The 18,932-nt window shown below is 42.1% G+C and overlaps 1 protein-coding gene across 1 annotated transcript; it reads left to right on the top strand.

Annotated features, from left to right (window-relative positions):
* Nucleotides 1-291: 291 nt before the first annotated feature.
* Nucleotides 292-14,827, top strand: rasal3 (RAS protein activator like 3). The gene is made up of 19 exons (XM_086296954.1): nucleotides 292-1,196; nucleotides 3,258-3,400; nucleotides 3,499-3,577; nucleotides 4,889-4,953; nucleotides 5,060-5,145; nucleotides 5,657-5,786; nucleotides 5,876-5,974; nucleotides 6,057-6,731; nucleotides 6,855-6,999; nucleotides 7,084-7,228; nucleotides 7,317-7,553; nucleotides 7,749-7,950; nucleotides 9,760-9,851; nucleotides 9,925-10,041; nucleotides 10,268-10,433; nucleotides 11,351-11,482; nucleotides 11,572-11,762; nucleotides 12,437-12,521; nucleotides 14,132-14,827. The coding sequence occupies exons 1-19, from the start codon at nucleotides 587-589 to the stop codon at nucleotides 14,237-14,239; spliced, it is 3,507 nt and encodes a 1,168-aa protein (XP_086153080.1). The 5' UTR covers nucleotides 292-586; the 3' UTR covers nucleotides 14,240-14,827.
* The last annotated feature ends 4,105 nt before the right edge of the window (nucleotides 14,828-18,932 follow it).

Raw genomic sequence — 18,932 nt, 5'->3', positions numbered from 1 at the left:
GATTCATTAAATATCTTCATATTACACATCTTGCCTAATATTGTCTCACGATGGATTTCTACTACTTTGTAACATGCAAAACCACATTTCCCTTGCTCATAATGTGACAGACTGAATCTGACAAGTAGGCTTCCTTTGAGGTCAAGGTGGACAACCTAAAACACACATTTTATTATAACATCTGTGGACATTTCTTTGAGTTTCACACAAATTGAATGCAGATTTGTTTTATTTTTTTTGACAGAACAGGAAGAACGGATGACAGGAAGTATTAAATGAAAACACTGAACTTCTCTGTGTCATTTCATGAGGAAGCCAACAGCCCAGAGAGATGGGAGTAGTGCAGCAGCACAGCAACCACAGGCAGAGCAGCTAAGTCGCGTGTTGTTGATCAACGTTTTTGCAAGACAGGAAATGAGAAACAGACAGTTAGAGGAGATACAGACTACGCTGTCTTCCTTTTGCACACGCAGCAATCTCCAAAGCGGCGGTAAATTAGGAGGGAGACAGGTGAATTCTCTTGTGAAGGTTTTTGATGCGACCTTAAAAAACAGAGAGAATTTTAGTTACACCCTAAAAGTGTGAAATGGGCACTGAGGAGAAAGATCCAGAGCCTGCAGCTCAGCCAGCATCAAAGGAGCAGGGATCACCTGAGAAGGAAAATGAGCCTCCACAAACATCTGAGACCAGCGACCCTCTCAACACATACAAGTGGCATACTGGCTCCAAGGGAACCCTCAATGAGCAGAAAGAAGAAGGAGAAGGAACGCCGGCATCCTCCACATCCACCATGGAAAAAATTCAGAAGGCCTCTAGCAACAAGTGGAGCAAGATGCAAAACTGGCGCAAGGCCTTGAGCGAGGACCCCGGAGAAAAGAATTCATCCAATGGGAAAAGCAGCGATGCAGCCAAGCCTGAAAAAGCCTCCGGAGGAACAAGAAAGAACCCCTTCAGGAGGGCTCTGTCCGAGCCTCCTGGGTCGCTGTTTGCAGCCCTCTCTACTGCCAATTCGGCTCACGCAGGTTCATCCTCTGCTGCAGCCACTTCTGCTGGCACAGAAGCCTCGGGGGCTGCCTCCAGTGACCCCTCACAGAAAGGGGGCGGAGGGGCACTTTTTAAAAAATATCTTCGGAGTGTGTCCCAGAAGCTCAAGAAGCCAAAGCTACAGCCCCGCAACAGCACGCCATCCCTTGCAGGTAAGACTACTACAACAAAAGTACAGCGTACACACAAAGCCCTGCGCATTAAGGTCATTACTCAATCCAAATATTATGTGAAATATCAGAAAATGTTTCCTATTTCCTATTTGCGATCACACGATTTGTGATTTCTTGTTAAGTAGGTAGGACCATTTAATAACACTCAGCAGTATGAGTGGTATGGGTGACCTCTGTCAAAAGTGCATCTGGAAATTTCATCTGCAATGATACTATTAAGACTATTTTAGCATCTGGCTCAGTATTAAACACATGTAGAAATAATTAAAGAGAGAAGCTGAGAATTTAAATAGGCTTACATTATGTGAAAATACATTATAAATATAAATCATTTATAAATCACAAGTAAAAGAGTGGATCTCAGAAATGTTACAGGTTATGAAAGTGATGAAAGAGTTAAATACAGCCAAACACCAGTGAATGACTTTGACACTTCCAAAAATATCTTAAACATCAGCAAACAATTTAAACAAAATGTTGTAAAGATATTTGAGCCATTACCCAGTAAGCTAAACGATAGTGTGATCTCGGATAATGTGACAAATCTGATGTCTATTGATGGCTATTTAAAGTCCCCTAACCTCAAGAAAGCTCTTTTAGAAGATTTGTAGATGCAACATTTACATCCTCAAATAAACAGTAAAAAATGATCAGTACAAAGACAAAAGGAAAGTCTGTAACTGTTGGAATATTTTCTAAACAAACAGTAATATAGGCCGAGATTAAAACATTAGTAGTAGCAGCAGTAGTGGTAGTAGTAGTAAATCTGTGAGGCAAGTGTGGAGTCATTGGACAAGCTTAAAATCTAAGCCCTGCGCCCTTCAAGTCTATGTTTAAGGGCTCTCTCCTTGTAGGTAACAGATTTCTCTCCTTCTAAAAAGCAGAACCCAGACAATCGTCATTATCTCATTTCAGACATGAATCATTGCGAGACCAAAACCGCCAAAACAGCAGAGAAATGACCCAGAAATTCAAAGTAACTGAAGAACTGCAAACCAGCACCCACACTTAACTAGATTCACTAACCAACTTCCCCAGCGCTGAGAAACAAATGCATACTAAGAGGTACATGGCTAAAAATGTACAGCAACATAATGTGTTGTTGTGACACAGACGTTTCTGTGCCCCTTATATGAAAATGGTAGGCAAATCCAACCAGAAGCCTACCTGCTGTTCAGATACAAAATATGAACTCTAGTCAGATTTGCACGCACTCCTGTACTTGTGCAGAAACTAAAAAGGAGTGCCCTCAGACAGCTAATACAAATGATGTCTGAACATTTGTCTAATGACATCAGAAACCTCAATCCACCTCAGGACAGATTCAAATAGTTGTACCTATACAGAAGTTCTCTAGACGTCTTTCATCTCAGCTGACAGGAAGTGAGAGAAACATCTGCAACACACACAGACAGATCATGCAGGTGTGAGCCAAATGAGGCATGGCTGCATGAAGAAGATACCATATTTTATTATTAAAAAGAACAAGAAGAAAATATAATTGCTTTAAAAACAAGCATTACTTTCCTGCCACCTTCTGCTCTCCTGGGCTTTTATGCATGTTTTAGTGATGCAATATTATCTTTATGTTCTGCTGGCGTTTCAAGAACAGCATATACTTGATAGTAAGATAATGTAAGCATTAAGACGACATAAAAGCACAATGGATGTTGACATCGAGTAAAAAAAAAAAAAAAGACACAAAAAACCTAACGACAGCCCACAGGATGTGCGCAGGCCTTCATGGCGTGTAATAAAAAAGAGAGACCAATAGCGTCAGTGGCCAAGGCAACACCTCAAATGGGAGTGGCCAATCGCTGTGTGAGATAAGTGTCATTACCAAAAATCAAAAACAAACCAGCCCGGCAGCATACGCCTCCAGTTAAACAGTATCTGTACATCATAAACAATTTACTGTCAGTTCTTCAAAGTGAGAGAAATCAGCACATATTTAGCACGTGATTACATGTGTATACTGACCTTACATGATTGATCAGTATCAAAATGTGTTTGTCTGTGCAACGTTTACTTGAATTGCAGGTTTGAATGAGGTTGTGCCGACACCAGCCGGACCCTGCGAACTCTCAAGACTGCAATGGGTCCCGCCTCAGGAGGTCCCCTTATGGGACATCAGCAACTGTTGCCTGGAAGATGGGCAGATTCTCATTTCCCCAGAGGAAGAGGTACCCACAGATAACAGCATGTTATTTACACTGATTTCAAATCATGTTGTCATAACCACGGAGAGTAAAAAATGCCCGTTTTTGTGTGTCCGTCTTAGCCAACAATGTGGACTCGAAACCGTGTCAGCAGCTGCTTGTCCAACCTCAGCATGCAGAACCTTGTAGACATTGACACAGGTCCGTATACACATGCAAAGCAAACAAAATGATGTGCAGATTAAAATGCAATGAAGAAAAATCATCAAACACCCCCCAGCTTAACTGTTACTGACATCAGCGATGACTATTGCACTATTTCCGCAGAAGACACAGAGGAAATAGCTAAATGTTTGTTCGTGGCAATGTCTGTAAGATCGCTTCCTCTGTGTTTTTTTTCCCTCTGGGGAAGATAGCATCAAGACAGGGTTTTAGCAGTCCAATGAAAACTCGCAGAAAGACAGAGCGAGATGATATAGTCGGTATCTTCCATCCATGCAGTTTATATATTTTGCTTAGAAGAGTGGAGGTGCTGCACTGTGGAGGTGTTCGATTCTGCACCGACTGGCTGAGTGACTCAATCGGCTCTTTTGAAGACGACAGAAAGGAAATGATAAAGACACAGAGACTGAAGTAACAGGGCTTTTGCACACACCTCTGGACTAAATGATAGGATTTAAACGCTGGATTGTTTGTGGTGGGAATTTGGGTAAGCAGCGAAAAGAAAATCGGACACCTGTGTTATCTTGTAATTAAACACATCAATATCGCTGAGTATAAATAAGCAAAAGAGGATATCATGATCTCCAGTTAGAGATATCAATTTTCTGACTAAAAGGTTAAAATGTTCACACAAAACAGGAAAAATCAAAATGGGAACATTTACGTTTGTTCTATGTAAAGCTGCAGTACACTATGTGTTATTTAGTGACATATGTGCAATTAGTTAACTTTACTGAGATAGGTCTAGCTATCGGATTACAGCTTTAAACCACATCCTGAAATGGCTCATCTGAACCCATCTGGAAATATTAAAACTTTTTGCTTGATGTTTTTGAGAGTCTTCAGTAGAAGTTATTTGTGTTAGATGAGTGAAAAAACACTCATCTAACTGCTTGAAAATTAGTCATAAGATGGTGTGCATAACTACTTATTTTACTGCTTTGTTTTCATATCAGCAAAAAATCACAGGTTATTTAACCCCAGGTGCTCTCATATGACCTGGAAGTCACTTACCGTAATGGAACTTAGCCAATTTTAATTGTATTAATATTCGTGGTATTCCTGCTTCACCAGCACACAATATCTGCTCTAAAGTTAGCCTGGCAACCATTTGATTTGACGCCTGGAAACAACTGACTCACAAAAAGGAAGAAATACGTAGAAGTACTGACCACAAACTCTAAATGGAAACAATGAGTACTGCCTATAATTTCATTTAGTTAAGCCAACTTGTCCTGCCAACACTAATGAAAAACTGACAGAGAATTCCATTTTCATCCCAATCCCTAGAATGCAGCCCCGACCATGGGGGCCAGCTTGGTCCTCGACCAAAGGCTCAAGATGGCGGTGTGAGGGTGAGTGCAGTATGCGCCAGAGACAATCTTTGCGCTAGTTTTCCTTTTCCTGTTGATACAACACATAATTGCCCAAATGCACTGTGTTTGCATTCTTCACCCGTAGGGACTGATCAAGCGACGTCTTGAGAACAAAGCCAAGAGGAATAGCAACACCCAGCTAAACCAACAGGGACTTAACAAAGGACGCAGGTAAAGTGCACTGCTGTGTTTCTCAAAGCAGATATACTGCACTCCATATCCACCTTTGGTCTAAAGTAACTTCTCTCATTGTCTTTCATAATTTAAGGCCAAACTCTTATCTTCAAAAAACCCTGCCTATAATTCATCTATCGTGTTCTTAATCACTTCTTCAACAATAAACTAACCGATCAGTTTCATAGTAAACCTCACTAAAGGTCCAAGAAGCTTGCAAAGAAAGCAACTGGACGTCTTTAAGTTTTGGAAACTTAAGAGTTCAGCATGACCTGGTTGACCTGGTTGAGAGAGAACCTACACACACATAAAACCTCACTAAAGAATAATTCAAACATGTTGCAAATAAAACTTTGCAAGATGTTCTTTTTAAAAACAACCACAGTGTTAATGTAATGTGTCGATGGTAAAACAACCTGCAGGTAGTGAAAGTGTACATTGTGAGTACCTTTGACAAATCTCCATCTCGTTTTTTTGACTGAATTCTTCCACTGTGTTTAATTTTAAGGCTCTATGAATCCCGAGAGTCTGTGTCAATTCCAGTCAGTCCAGTGGGGACGCTAGATCTGAGTGCAGACACCAGCACCGTCATCAGACCGGTCCACAGCTCCATTCTGGGGGAGAAGTACTGCTTTGAGGTAGACTTTAAAGGGCACTCCCATAGATTCATTAACGAGTACCGTAAAGTATTCCAGTACCACTAACTGTTAGTTTCAATGTGCTATAGGTGATAAACTCTGAGAACACCCACTGCTTCGGCTGCTCCTCGGCTGCTGAACGTGACCGCTGGATTGAAGATCTGAGACGAGCTGCACAGCCCAACAAGGTGAGCTTTCAGCCGCCGGTCCCACCGGTCACGCAATATTCAAATTGTGTTGTGCTACTAATAACATTCATTATATTCACAGGACAACATCGAGCGCACAGAGAACTCGCTGAGTCTGTGGGTTAATGAAGCCAAGGATCTGCCACCCAAAAAGCGTTATTACTGTGAGGTACACCTGGATGGCACCTTGTTCGCCCGCACGACCAGCAGAGCTGTTGGCAAGCTCCCAAACCGTTCCAGCCTGGCAGCAGATGGCTCCGCTGGATCTTCGGGAGGCCTGGGGGCCAGTGGAGGTGCGACTGGAGGGTGCCAACTGTTCTGGGGAGAATTCTTTGAGCTCGACAACCTGCCTTGTATCTCCCAAATCAGCCTGCACCTCTTCCGGGAAGAAGACCCCAAGAAAAAGCGGCATTCCCGAGACGACTCCAGTCTACACCCTCTGGGAAGCGTGACCATACCTCTAGCTGACATTCGAGGGAGGACCTATCAGGAGAAGTGGTACCCCATCACTCCATATAAGGCGTCAGGCTCAGCAGGGAACAAAGAAGCTCTGGGGCCGCAGGCTTCACTTCGCATAAAGGCCCGTTTCCAGAACTTGCAAGTTCTGCCAATGGAGAAATATAAAGAGTTTGCCGAGTATGTGACTGTGGATTACGTAGAAATGTGCAGAAACTTGGAGCCACTTCTGAATGTGAAGGAGAAGGAAGAGCTGGCAGGAGCTCTGGTCCACGTACTCCAGAGCATCGGCAAGGCCAAGGTAAAGAATGAGATTAAATTTAAAAAAATTTTAATGCAATTTATGAATCAAACGTTATTTTTTCACAATATGTATCAAAAATACAACCAGAAGCATATTCAGAAGTAAGTTTTTATTCCTTAGGAATTCCTCATTGATTTGGGCAACGATGAGGTGGAGCGTCTTGGAGAAAAAGAAGCAATGATCTTCAGAGAGAACACACTGGCCACTAAAGCTATAGATGAATATATGAAGCTGGTTGGTCAGAAGTACCTCATCGACACACTAGGTAGGGCAGATCAGTCGTAAAGGTGGCTGCTTGTATTCAATCGTACTGGGTTTTCCTGAACTCTATGCTTTCTTTTCAATGCAGGAGAATTTATCAACCGTCTATATGCATCGACTGAGAACTGTGAAGTTGACCCTCGTAAATGTCCTGCGGCTGAACTGTCAAGCAACCAGAAGCACTTGAGGGAAACCTGTGAGGAGGTGGTGCAGAAGATCATTGAGCTCCATGGGTGAGAGAAATCAGCTTAACATACAATAAATGATTTGGGCATCTCTCACATTCAGAGATCTCATACTTGACATGCTTCTTTCCACTAGGCCTTTTCCTGAAGAGTTAAACAGGATCTTCTCCAGCTGGGTGGAGGTGTGTGAAGACCAGGGCAAACCGGAGATTGGCCATCGGCTCATCTCTGCTTCCCTCTTCCTTCGTTTCTTGTGTCCTGCTATCCTCAGTCCTTCCCTTTTTGGTCTGACGCAACCGTACCCGGAGCCAAACACCCTGCGTACCCTTACGCTGACAGCCAAAGTCATCCAGAATCTGGCCAACTTCACCTTGTCAGTAGTTTATGTCACGTTTGTGCATTTGTTCCTGAGCAGATTGTTTGCTTTTGTTTGTTTGTTTGTTTTGGCACACTGAAAGACATAATCTGGGAATATGGATAAAGATATTTTTTTGTTGCACATGTACAATAACAATAAAGGGCCTGAAATAAATACCTAAAGTAAATTAAATTTGTTGTTCTTACTTAGGTTCGGGGAAAAGGAGGAGTACATGCTCTTCATGAATGAATTCCTGGAGCAGCACTGGGATGGAATGAGAGGCTTCCTACAAACGGTGTCGAGTGGAGACACTGAGATTGCAATGACATCCTTTGATGGCTATGTGGATTTGCCTCTGCGTTTGGCTGTGCTCCATGGACTGCTGGTGGACATCATCTACCAGAAGGACCAGGTAGGCAGGCAAACATTAGTCCAGTTTGGTAGTTAGTTTTAAAGGAATTGTGTGACTTTTGTATTGCATGGCTCCACTAGCTAGCTTAACCACAGTGGAAGACAATTTATAAGCAGCTATCAGGGGGATACTTATAATTATAGAGTTTATATGAAGATTTCATTTCATTTATTTATTTATTTATAAAGCACATTTAATAACAACAGGGAGTTGACCAAAGTGCTGTACAAAATAACAATTAAACAATGACATTAACAACAACAACAGGTAAGAAAATTAAAAGAAAATTAGATAAGATAAGATAAGATAAGATAAGATAAGATAGAACTTTATTAATCCCTCGGGTGGGTTCCTCTGGGAAATTCGACTTCCAAAAAGCAAAGCAACGACCGAAGTTACAGTTACAGAATTGTTATATATATATATATATATATATATATATATATATATATATATATATATACACACACACACACACATATATAAATACAGAGACAAATATAAATAAAATATACAAAGGGGATAAATAGAATAAATAGGAATAAAAAATAAAAATACAAGTGAATTGCACATTTCAAGTATTGAGTCTATTGCACTGTTGACTATTTACAAAAAGTATTGCACAAGGTATTGTACAGTGAGGTGAAGAGGCACTACAGCTTAGTTGTTCCCCCCTCCTTTGTCCTCCTGTTTCCCCTCCCTCTCCCCTCCAGAGAGGAGTTAAACAGTTTGATGGCGTGTGGGACAAAGGAGTTTTTTAGGATAAAAGAATTGGTAACTCTCATACAGTTTCGAAAGCCAGAGTAAAAAAATATGTTTTAAGATGCGATTTAAAAAGAGTAACAGTTGGGGCCTTTCTAATGTGGAGAGGTAGATCATTCCACATTTTCGGTGCCAAAACCGCAAATGCCTGATCTCCTCTATGAACCATCCTAGACTTATGTAAGGTAAGGAGCAGGTGATCACTTGATCGAAGGGCTCTAGAGGGCGTATAAAGCTGCAAAAGGTCAGACAAATAGTCCAGTGCCTGGCCATTTAGCACTTTATAAGTCAAAAGTAAGATTTTGAATTTAATTCTAAAACGCACTGGAAGCCAATGAAGGGAAGCAAGCACCGGAGTAATATGTTCTTCACACGAGTCAAAAGGAGAGCTGCAGCATTCTGTACAAGCTGGACTGACTGACACCCACATATAGATCACTTCAGTTATACATGGTGTACTCACGCACTAATTCTACCCTTTAAGATTGTGTTGACAAGATGGAGGCTGTACAGGACAAAAAGCTTTTGCTGTGGCCCCCAAGTGGACTATGGGGGTACTGCAGATAAAGTCACAAGAATGACATAAATAGCTGGATATTATTAGAAGATATAATTTTTTATTTTTCTGACACCCCCCCCCCCCCCCCATTTTTTTAATCTGTCAGGTGACCTAAGTAAAACTATTGATAGTGAACTACAGACACAGAAGGAAATAATCTTATTCTTGTGATCAGAGCTCTGATTAAAGATAGGGTTTGATTTTTGTTATCTAGTTACACAGATTTAAGAGATTCACAGCTACCCCTTTATCCCATATAAAGATTTGTAAACAGAATCCTAATTCTAACACTGGTAGGTTAAGGGATTAAAAGGCCTTGTAGAAAAAATGTGGTGTGTGTGGTGTGTATCGCTGTGTTGTGTGGTCATAGATGTAGTTTTTCTCTCAAGTTTACCAGAAGCAATTATGTATCCATTCACTATATAAATATACTTATTTCATGCTTTGTGTATAAGTGAAGGTTAACATGCTACTTGTTTCTCCCTCAGCAAACAGTTGACAAGCTGCACCCTCTGCCTTCAATTCTGAACCAAATAACAGAGTCACTAGGCCCTGAAGCACCTCGGATAGATATTAACAGGTATGTTGATTTGTGTGATTTGTCCATCATATTAGTTCTGTTGCATGTTACTAAAACAGTGGTATTCCTGTAGCCAAACAGGACACATCAAGCCAGCGTATATTCCACCTAAGGACTTGAGCAAGTACAGCCCTCTCCAGTCGTCTCTCCAGCATATTCCTCAGGAATCCAAAAGCACACGTGACAACAGGTCAGTTTCAAAGGGGCACAGTGGAGGTCAGACGCAGCTCCTCCCAATGTCAGTGTGGAGGAAGGACTCTCTCAAGCTATTCAATTACAAATTCAGTTTGGGTCAGATAGATTTGATTTTTTTATTCCATTTAGGATCCTTTGTCTGTGCATTTTAAACATTGTATAATGTGTTCATTGGCATTTAAATAATTAACACTGATCCGTTTATTCACCGTGGATGTCAGGAGTCAAAGGAGGAAACCGATCGCCAGAACTCAGAGTGCCCCACACAGACGTCCGGCACAAGTAAAACGTGAGATGAAGAGGCAAACGAGCTCCGAGGCTCTGCCGACATCTGACCAGGAACAGGAGGCGGAGCCCAACCAACCACTTATCTCACCACCAAATACTGTGAGTATAAACAGGAACTGTGAACTGCCTGTAATAGCAACTGAGCTGCGCAGCTCATGTTCTCGTGTTTATGCAAAAAGGACTTCAGCTTTTCACAGAGGAGGCTATAGTTCATACTCTAAAGCCTTTAAACAATAAACAGCCTTGGCCATTTTTAATGACCAAGCATGACTAGATTTTTTACAGAAATAATATGAATCTGTTTTTGTTTATCACATCTCTACTGTATCTTTTGTCTGTGAAAGAAATGTTGTAATATAATTACAACATTAAATGTTTAAAGACACAAATTACAAAACATAATTACATTTATCTTCTTAAGTCTTGCAAAACAACTTTACTTTATTGTAATAAAAGTAGAAAAAAATTAATAAAGTTACATCTGAGTCAGTTTATATATTACAGTTTGCATACGTCATATATCAGTGTAACAGCAAAATACAGATAAATTTGTGACTCTGTAATATTCTAATCAACAACAAAGTACGGTTGTTATCACAGTCAGGCTGTTTTTTTTTTTATCTGTTGTTGCTTCCTTTCTTTTGCTCAAGTTAAATCTGGATCAGATTGTTTCTAGATTTGTAATATTTGAATATTTTATGCAGAAACACTCAAAATATTCAGATTAATGGAATTCCTGAGAGCCGTACATTATTGCAGTACATTGCATTGATTGGAAGTGGACAAACACTTATACTTGCCACACTTATCGGCCAGGTCCAAGTTTTATGAGTAGTGGATAAAAAAAATCATCATAGGAAACATTTTTATGTCTAGGAATATCACAACAGCATACATAAACACAGATCAGGGGTCTTAAGTAGCACCTCTGAGTCACGCTTCTGTAAGTGCACACATATTTTTTCAAGTTTCACTGAGAGGAATAACGCAGGGAGTTTCTGCTCATGTTTTCCCAGAGCGTCTCTGTCAAGCGTGCACCTGCACCGGTTCCCTGGATTAAACCCGGGGACCACAACCCACCAGGCAGCCACACCCGGCAACCGAGCGAGATCAAGACTGAGAATGAGCAATTCAGCTTACTGGATAAGGTATGGCAAGCCTCCTACATATTATAGTGACAGTGTAAAGTGTTTGCTTTCAATGCTACAGTTTATATGATGTCTACGTGTAATGACAGCATGCTCAGGAGCTGTCAGAGCTTCGCCTGGGCATAGAGCAGGTGACGGAGCGCGAGCTGGACATGGCTAAGCGCCTGGAGGACTTCATCATCCAAAGTCAGGACCAGAATGCAATACTGCAGGAAGAGGTCAACGAGCTCAGGAATGTGCTGGCTATGCGTGAGGAGCAGCTTGCCAGCGCCACCTTCAGGTTAGTCTGTGCATTAACGTGTGTGTGTGTGTGTTCCATTTGAAAGTAAACACAAGGTGTGACTAAAGAAATTGAAAAAATCTTTATCCAGTTTAAATTTGGAGGATCTCATACTTAAAACCAGAAGGTCGTGCATCTCTGGACAGTGTTGAGAGCACCTACTATTTTAGATCTCTCAGTGACAGTCATGTTCGATCAGCTTGCACTCGTGCAGTGGGATCTCCCTCCATGTGTCGAAATCTTCTGACCTCTGAATCCTCTTTCTCACACTACACAAAAAGCTGCACACTTGTAAATCACGCTCATGCACCGCTTCAGCTGCTCCAGAGCACTGGCACTAAGGCATCATCCTGTCTTCCCTAAAGTACTGCACCTAAATTCTATAGCTACCTAAAATTTGATCCCACAATGAACCGATCAGTGTCGAGCACACACATTTGGTCTCTAGAAAGGTCAAAATCTGAGGTGACCACACGCAGAAGAAACAGCCAAATTGAAATCAGGAAAGAGTTTTTAGATTTGAGTTTTTTATCGACCAGTTCTCAGAATGTTTTGATCACACCTCATATATTCTGTTTTTAAAGCATGCATTTTGTTTGTGCTTTATCCTGTTCAATCTGCAACCTCAGTGTTTCTCTCTTAACAGCATGTCTTCTTATCTGTGTGTTTTGCAGGCTGGGTGTGATTGAAGAGGAAAGGGAGGAAGATGAGAGGAAGCTGAGTGTTGCCATTGCAGCAGCCGAGAGAGTGAATGTGCTGGTAAGTGAGATGAAGAAAGTCCACTGTCAAAGAACAGTGCTTGTAAATAGTTCACGTCAAGATCCACATTTTATTCTCCTGAACCCCACAGAGCAGTGTGCGCTGGTGCTCCCTGGTGGGCTATGATGGTACTGCAGGTCACCTGCATTTGTTATTCCTCATTTATCTGCCTTGATTTGATCTAGAGCACAGGTGTCGAACTCCAGGCCTCGAGGGCCGGTGTCCTGCAGGTTTTAGATGTGTCCTTGATCCAAGACAGCTGATTTAAATGGCTAAATGACCTCCTCAACATGTCTTGAAGTTCTCCAGAAGCCTGTTAATGAACTAATCATTTGATTCAGGTGTGTTGACCCTGGGTGAGATCTAAAACCTGCAGGACACGGGCCCTCGAGGCCTGGAGTTTGACACCCCTGATCTAGAGAGTATCCGGTATTTTGTCAGTCATCATGAAGGAAGTCCTTATTCTTAGCCTAATGAGTTGATCAGAGATTAGGTTTAAGGGTCCAGTGGGATGCAAAAGATTTTCGCATTTTAAATTGAGATAGAAAAATAGAACCAAACCACTGATTTTTAAAATTTTCAGAAATCAAAAACTTTCTGGTAAAAGAATTTATGTCCATAGAGAGAACGCTAACATAAAACAGTTCACTTAAATTATTAAGTAGTAACATTTAGTACTTTTTTATATAATTATAAATTTAATGGTTTTATTTTCTGTTCTGTTCTGACCTAGTTAGACTATTCTAACATGTGCAGCTACCGCAGGCTTTGGAATTTAGCCTAGGAATACCTACTTTTTTACGCTCTATATGAAATTTAATTTAATTTATGAGCAATATAACTGCATGATATTTATAAATGACACTTTGAGTCATGCTACCAGTAGAGGTGGTCACCTCTCTTTGCAAGCCCATTCAGTGGAGGAGTGAAGACAGCCAGAACTGGCTCAGAGCATCTCAGTCCAGCCCTAGGGGGTCCTTAAATTAAAACGTAGCAAACTAAAAGGCAGAAATATATTCATTAGTCTCTTAAAAACTGTGATGGAATCTGCTATTTAATAACAGAGGGTGCAGGTTATGTTTACTATGCAGGCAAACACAGTCTGCCTCAAATAGTAGAAGCTACCTGTATTACCTTAATCATCAGCAGTCACTGAATTCTCTGAGATTTGTGATTGTTTCATAAACAACAGTGTATTTTATGCCTGATTAAATTAAACCCTCAAAATATTTAACAGAATGCCGGTGACTTTACTTTAGGGGGAGGCCAAAACCTTATACAGGAAAAAGCCCGGATCACTGCTGATAGATAAACATCCTCTGCATATTTCAAACACTGCCTCTATTGTTATCAGTAGGCTAAAAGATTACAGTTTCATATGCTGTAGACCCATAAAAACTGAATATTTAAAAAGCAGTTAAATGCAACTATGCTGATTAAGTTTTATAAGAAATGATCTGAGAGTGGTTTAAGTGTATTTGATGCCCTTTAAACAAGCTAATTTGTATTTCTTAACCAAATATGTTCCCTTTAAGGTACTGGATATTTAAAGTTTAGCGACAGTGGTTGATTTCAGCATATTAACAGCTGTTTTTAATGTGCTCACACAGGAGGAGCAGTTTGCAGGTCTGCTAAGTGACCTTCAACAGCTCAGCGAGGCGTACAAGAGCAGCCAAAACAACACACAGCATCCTGAAAAACCACTCAACACCACCTGAACCCTGAGAAAAAGGGTTACGCTTTGGGCTTCATAGTTTTTATACACATACACACACACACAGCCTGATGCCACAATCATGAATTCCTGGTTAGATATAAGTTTATTTTATAAAGATACCCATAATGAACTCCAGTTAAGGTGAATATGAAGGCTGAAGGATTTGTTCGCATTTCCTCTTTCACTGTATCTCTGCTTGTAAACCCTTTTTTTTAAATAAAAAAAGCTGCTGCCTAATGTTTTTCTATTTAAGGAGTCTATTTTGCATTTGTCATGGTAAGTGGTCTATTTTGTGTCTATTTTAATCAAGAATAATCACTGTAACTTGATTATGATTATGGATTTGCAGGGACAGGTAACCCCAAAATCTATAGTTTTTCTTGCCTGTAGTCATAGACTGTATAAAAAAAAAAGGAGAGCCACTATGATGTTACCCATTGGTTAGTGAAGAGTGTTTTCTCTGTCACCATCTCAGTGTATTAAAACTGTATGGGAAAAATCCACCACAAAGCCAAACAATCAAACAGAAAAGTAATACAATTCTAACAGAAAATAAAAATTAAAAAAGAAAAAAACAAATGAAGAAAAACACTTTAAAATAGGTTTGTAAAAATTTTAATGTGCAAGAACCTCCTGCCCCCAGAAAGCTGCATTAGTCAACTTTGCTGTCAGATAGAATGACAAAATGTAGCCTGGTAAAGACTACAGTATACATATTGAATTTAGCAGTGGGTAGTAGTGTAGAGCAAGTGACAAGGAAAGGACAGCATCAGCAGACAGGTCAAATTTCTTTTAAGTGTACTATATTTCCTTGCATGTCCATTCTACCATTTTAAAACAACCCCGGTTGTCAAAATCTCACTTGTTTTATATAGAATTTTACACACATCTCAATGTCATTATTCTCTACCTTAGAAATAGGTTAGACCAAACAAGATAATCGAAACAAATAAACAGGAATAAAATTATTCATCCAATTGACAGACTCGTTTACACAGCTAAATGATTTGAAAAGTAAAACACTGCATATAGTACAACTCAAACGTTACTTTAAAGAAAATAAACAATACTATCAAAAGGAAAAAACCCTTCATTTGGTTGTGCCCAGTGAATCAATCACTGACCTCATGACCTTATATAAACAGGAAGTGCTGAGTTGGCCCCTCCCACACACCTGCTTTGGATATATGACCAGAACAAAGGGACAGACAAAGGTAAGTATAGCCAAAGCAACATAAGCAAACATAATTTACCAGAAATTTACCTGTCAACAGAAGAAGAGTCAAATCACCTGATGGTTAAGTAGTATTTGCTTTAAAAGAATATGCGTGCATGTAATATAATGCTACCACAAACAAACCCGGGATAGTATTTAGAGTAAAGTTACACCAGCAATATCTAAAATAAAGTGTTACGGCCAACTGTGAAATAACATGGGATAAATTATCAAGATGTTTAAGGAACAAGAGGTAAATAAGTTCTACCACTTTTGGATTTTTGGCTTCACAACCCCCCTTCATGGTTCATGCACGTCGAAGTTCAGTTTGCTCTTCGTGGCATTTCATTCCAATGACACAAAATGCCATCATGTGATGGCGTTGCTGGATCCACTGTCCACCCAGTGTGTGATGACCCTCCTACAGGATTGCCCCCGCCCAAGGGAAATACACCGCTCTCAAGGGCACTGCTTCTGAGGTGCTACTCCCTCTCTGATGAAGAGCAGGCTGAGAAACTCCTCTCTCTCGCGCCTGGGTGATGGTACCGCTCTTGAGCTCATGGAGAGCATGCTGTCCTTGCTAGGAACAAATGACGGAGGATTCCTCTTCACCTACCTCTTCCTCTGCCAGCTCCAGTGCGACCTGGCCTTGCCAACTCCCTGCTGCTGGCTGCGAAGGATTACCACTTGCGACTATGGAGCGCCTGGGCATTGTGCAGTGCCTGGGCTTCCCCGTTACAAATGGTGGCCAAATCTGACGGTGGGAGGCGGCCTTATGAGAATTTTCGCCGTCTTAATAACGTCACAGCAAACAATCGCTATCCCATTCCCCACATCCAGGATTTTTCCGTCCATCTTCACGGGACCTTGATTTTTTTTGTAAGATTGATTTAGTACATGGGTATCACCAGGTTCCCATGCGTGCTGAGGATGTCCCCAAAGCCGCCATAATTACTCCGTTTGGCCTTTTTGAGTTTTTGCGCTTGCCTTTCAGCCTGAAAGATGCCACCCAAACGTTTGATGGTCTTGGTCTTGCGCGGGCTGTGTTTCGTTTTTGTATATCTAGATGATATCCCGGCGGCCAGCAGTTCGAAGAGACAGCACACGTCCCATCTGCGTCAGGTTTTTCAGCGCTTGGCTGCATGTGGCCTAATCATTAACCCGTCTAAATGCCAGTTTGGGTTGCCAATTCTAGACTTCCTGGGACACTGTATTTCCGCTGAGAGTGCGGTTCCATTGCCAAAGAAATTTGGGCTGTTCAAGACTTTCCGCTTCCGACATCTATTAAAGCACTGCAGGAATTTTGGGGGATGGGAAATTTTTACAACCATTTTCTCCACAGAGTGGCACACCTGCTGCAGCCGCTATATGGCGCATTGAAGAGTAAAAAGGCTAATGTCTACAAGTGCAAAAAATAGGATGGTTGGTCACCCTACCCCTATGGCCACCCCTATGAAAAAAAATCTGGATGCGCCCCTGCTGCCCGGCAGTTTTAAAATTAAAGTGACTGAAGGTGACTAAATAACTGCAAGTGACTAAAAGTGAATAAAGTGTCAGCAGTGTAAGAAGAGTGTAGTTTATGGGTGCGGGAAATGTTCTTATCGGCTGGAGTTAAAAAGCAGAGTGGTTTTGGGGACAAAGGTGGCTCTCCTCCTCTCAGTCCTGCAGGAAATGCAGCGGAGGCGTCGTCCAGAGGGGAGCCATTGAAATGTGGGGTGAAGAATGTGAGTGGGGTTGTTGATGATTTTGGCTGCCTGTCTGAAAACCTGTGCCAGAGTTCTGACAGGCAGGCCAATGATTTTAGAGCACACTGATGCAGTGTGCTGCAGTCTGTTCCTGTTCTGGAGGCTGAGGGAGTGGAAACAGCAGGTGATGGACAAGGTCATGATGCTTTCCAGGAAGGCATAGTAGAAAGTCATGATGGGTGTGCTGACTCCAAAGGAGTTGAGTTTCCTAAGAAGGTATAGCTGTTGGTGGCACCTCCTGAGAATCTCCTCTGTGTTGGCAGAGAATTTCAGGAGGTTGTCAAAGATGCTTCCCAGGTATTTGTACTCCTCAACTACCTCCACTGGCTTCCCATGGATGGTGGTGGTGACTGAAGCAGCCAGATCCCTGTGCCTACTGGAGAAGGTCACCACCATCTCTTTGGTTTTGCTCACGTTCAATTCAAGTTTAGAGCTGTCACACCACTGTACAAACTCCTGCAGAGCGGGCCCGTGGTGTCATGAGGGGCCTGACAGCAGTGACAGGAGAACTGTGTCGTCAGCATATTTCACCAGGTGACAGTTGGGCTGTGTGGATCTGCAGTCATCGGTGTAGAGGATGAAGAGCAGGGGGGAGAGCTCACAGCCCTGGGGGGAGCCAGTGCAGGTGGAACAGAGACCAGAAAGAGACTTGTTGACCTGAACTTTCTGAGTCCTGTTGGTCAAAAAGTCCAAAATCCACAGGATTAGCTGATCATCCAGGTGAAATCAGGTGGAAAGTTTAGTGGCCAGGATATGAGGCTGCAGAGTGTTGAACACTGATGAGAAATCTGCAAACCGAAGTCTGGCAGAGGAGTCAGGGAGCTCCAGATGTTTGTGGATGGAGTCCAAGATGAAGATTTTGGCATCATTGACACCTCTGCATGCACGGTAAGCAAACTGGAGTGGGTCCATCAGGGGGTCAATTGCTCTTACGATGTGCTGTTTTATGATCTTCTCCATGGCCTTCATCATCAGGGAGGTGAGGGCCACAGGACGGAGATCATTCAGAGACTTTGGGTTGTTTCTTTTGGGGATGGGGATGACTGTGGAGTGTTTCCACAGCTGGGGGACGGTGTGACTGTCAATTGAGTGTTGAAATAGAATCCAGAACACACTTCCTAGTTGCCCTGCACAGTGCCTCAGAACTCGACTGCTAATGTTGTCAGGGCCGGGTGAGCTCTTCTCCCTGGTCCTCCTGAGGGCTCTCACCACATCTTCAGTCCTGAAGGTGAGTGCAGAGCTGCCAGGTTTGAGTGAGGATCTGAACTCTTTAAGCTGGGCCATGTTGTCCGTCTCAAACCTGGTGTAGAACGCGTTGAGGTCGTCAGGGAGGGAGGAGGGGTTGCTGCCCTCCACCTGGATGGTAACCTGGTATACCACTGGCCACGTCGGTGGTCCGACGCACTTTGTGGCCGATGGGACTGGCCTGAAGTGCCTCTGCGCACCTTACACGCTGACAGTGGCCCATTCATTCGTTTTCATTACTGACACTAGATTGCCCAATCAAACCTCTTAAAAGCCCCTCAAGTGTTGTGAGGGGTCTCTCCCCTCCCTTCGCTGTCCGCTAGTGTGCGCCGTGTAGAAAAAGTTAAGCACGAAAGTGGCCAAAAGGTGGAGTAGTAGGCTGAGAGAAAACAATATAAAAAACCAAAAATAAATGCAGCAAATGTGTAAAATTAAGGACTGCTGCATCAGCTGCGGAGAAATAAGGAAGCGACTGAGGAAGCTGAAAT

Source organism: Aulonocara sp. 'chitande type north' Nkhata Bay, linkage group LG6 (genome assembly GCF_057382095.1).
Source record: "Aulonocara sp. 'chitande type north' Nkhata Bay isolate Kocher_YH1m ecotype deep benthic linkage group LG6, A_spYH_male_GT1.1, whole genome shotgun sequence".
Lineage (NCBI taxonomy): Eukaryota > Metazoa > Chordata > Actinopteri > Cichliformes > Cichlidae > Aulonocara > Aulonocara sp. 'chitande type north' Nkhata Bay.
This window is presented reverse-complemented; position numbering and strand designations above follow the sequence as displayed.

Coding starts and splice junctions, on each gene's coding strand:
- rasal3 (XM_086296954.1), top strand. CDS start 587: ATGGGCACTGAGGAGAAAGATCCAGAGCCTGCAGCTCAGCCAGCATCA. Junction 7,229..7,316: donor AAGATCATTGAGCTCCATGG/GTGAGAGAAATC, acceptor TCTTTCCACTAG/GCCTTTTCCTGAAGAGTTAA. Junction 12,522..14,131: donor CCGAGAGAGTGAATGTGCTG/GTAAGTGAGATG, acceptor GTGCTCACACAG/GAGGAGCAGTTTGCAGGTCT.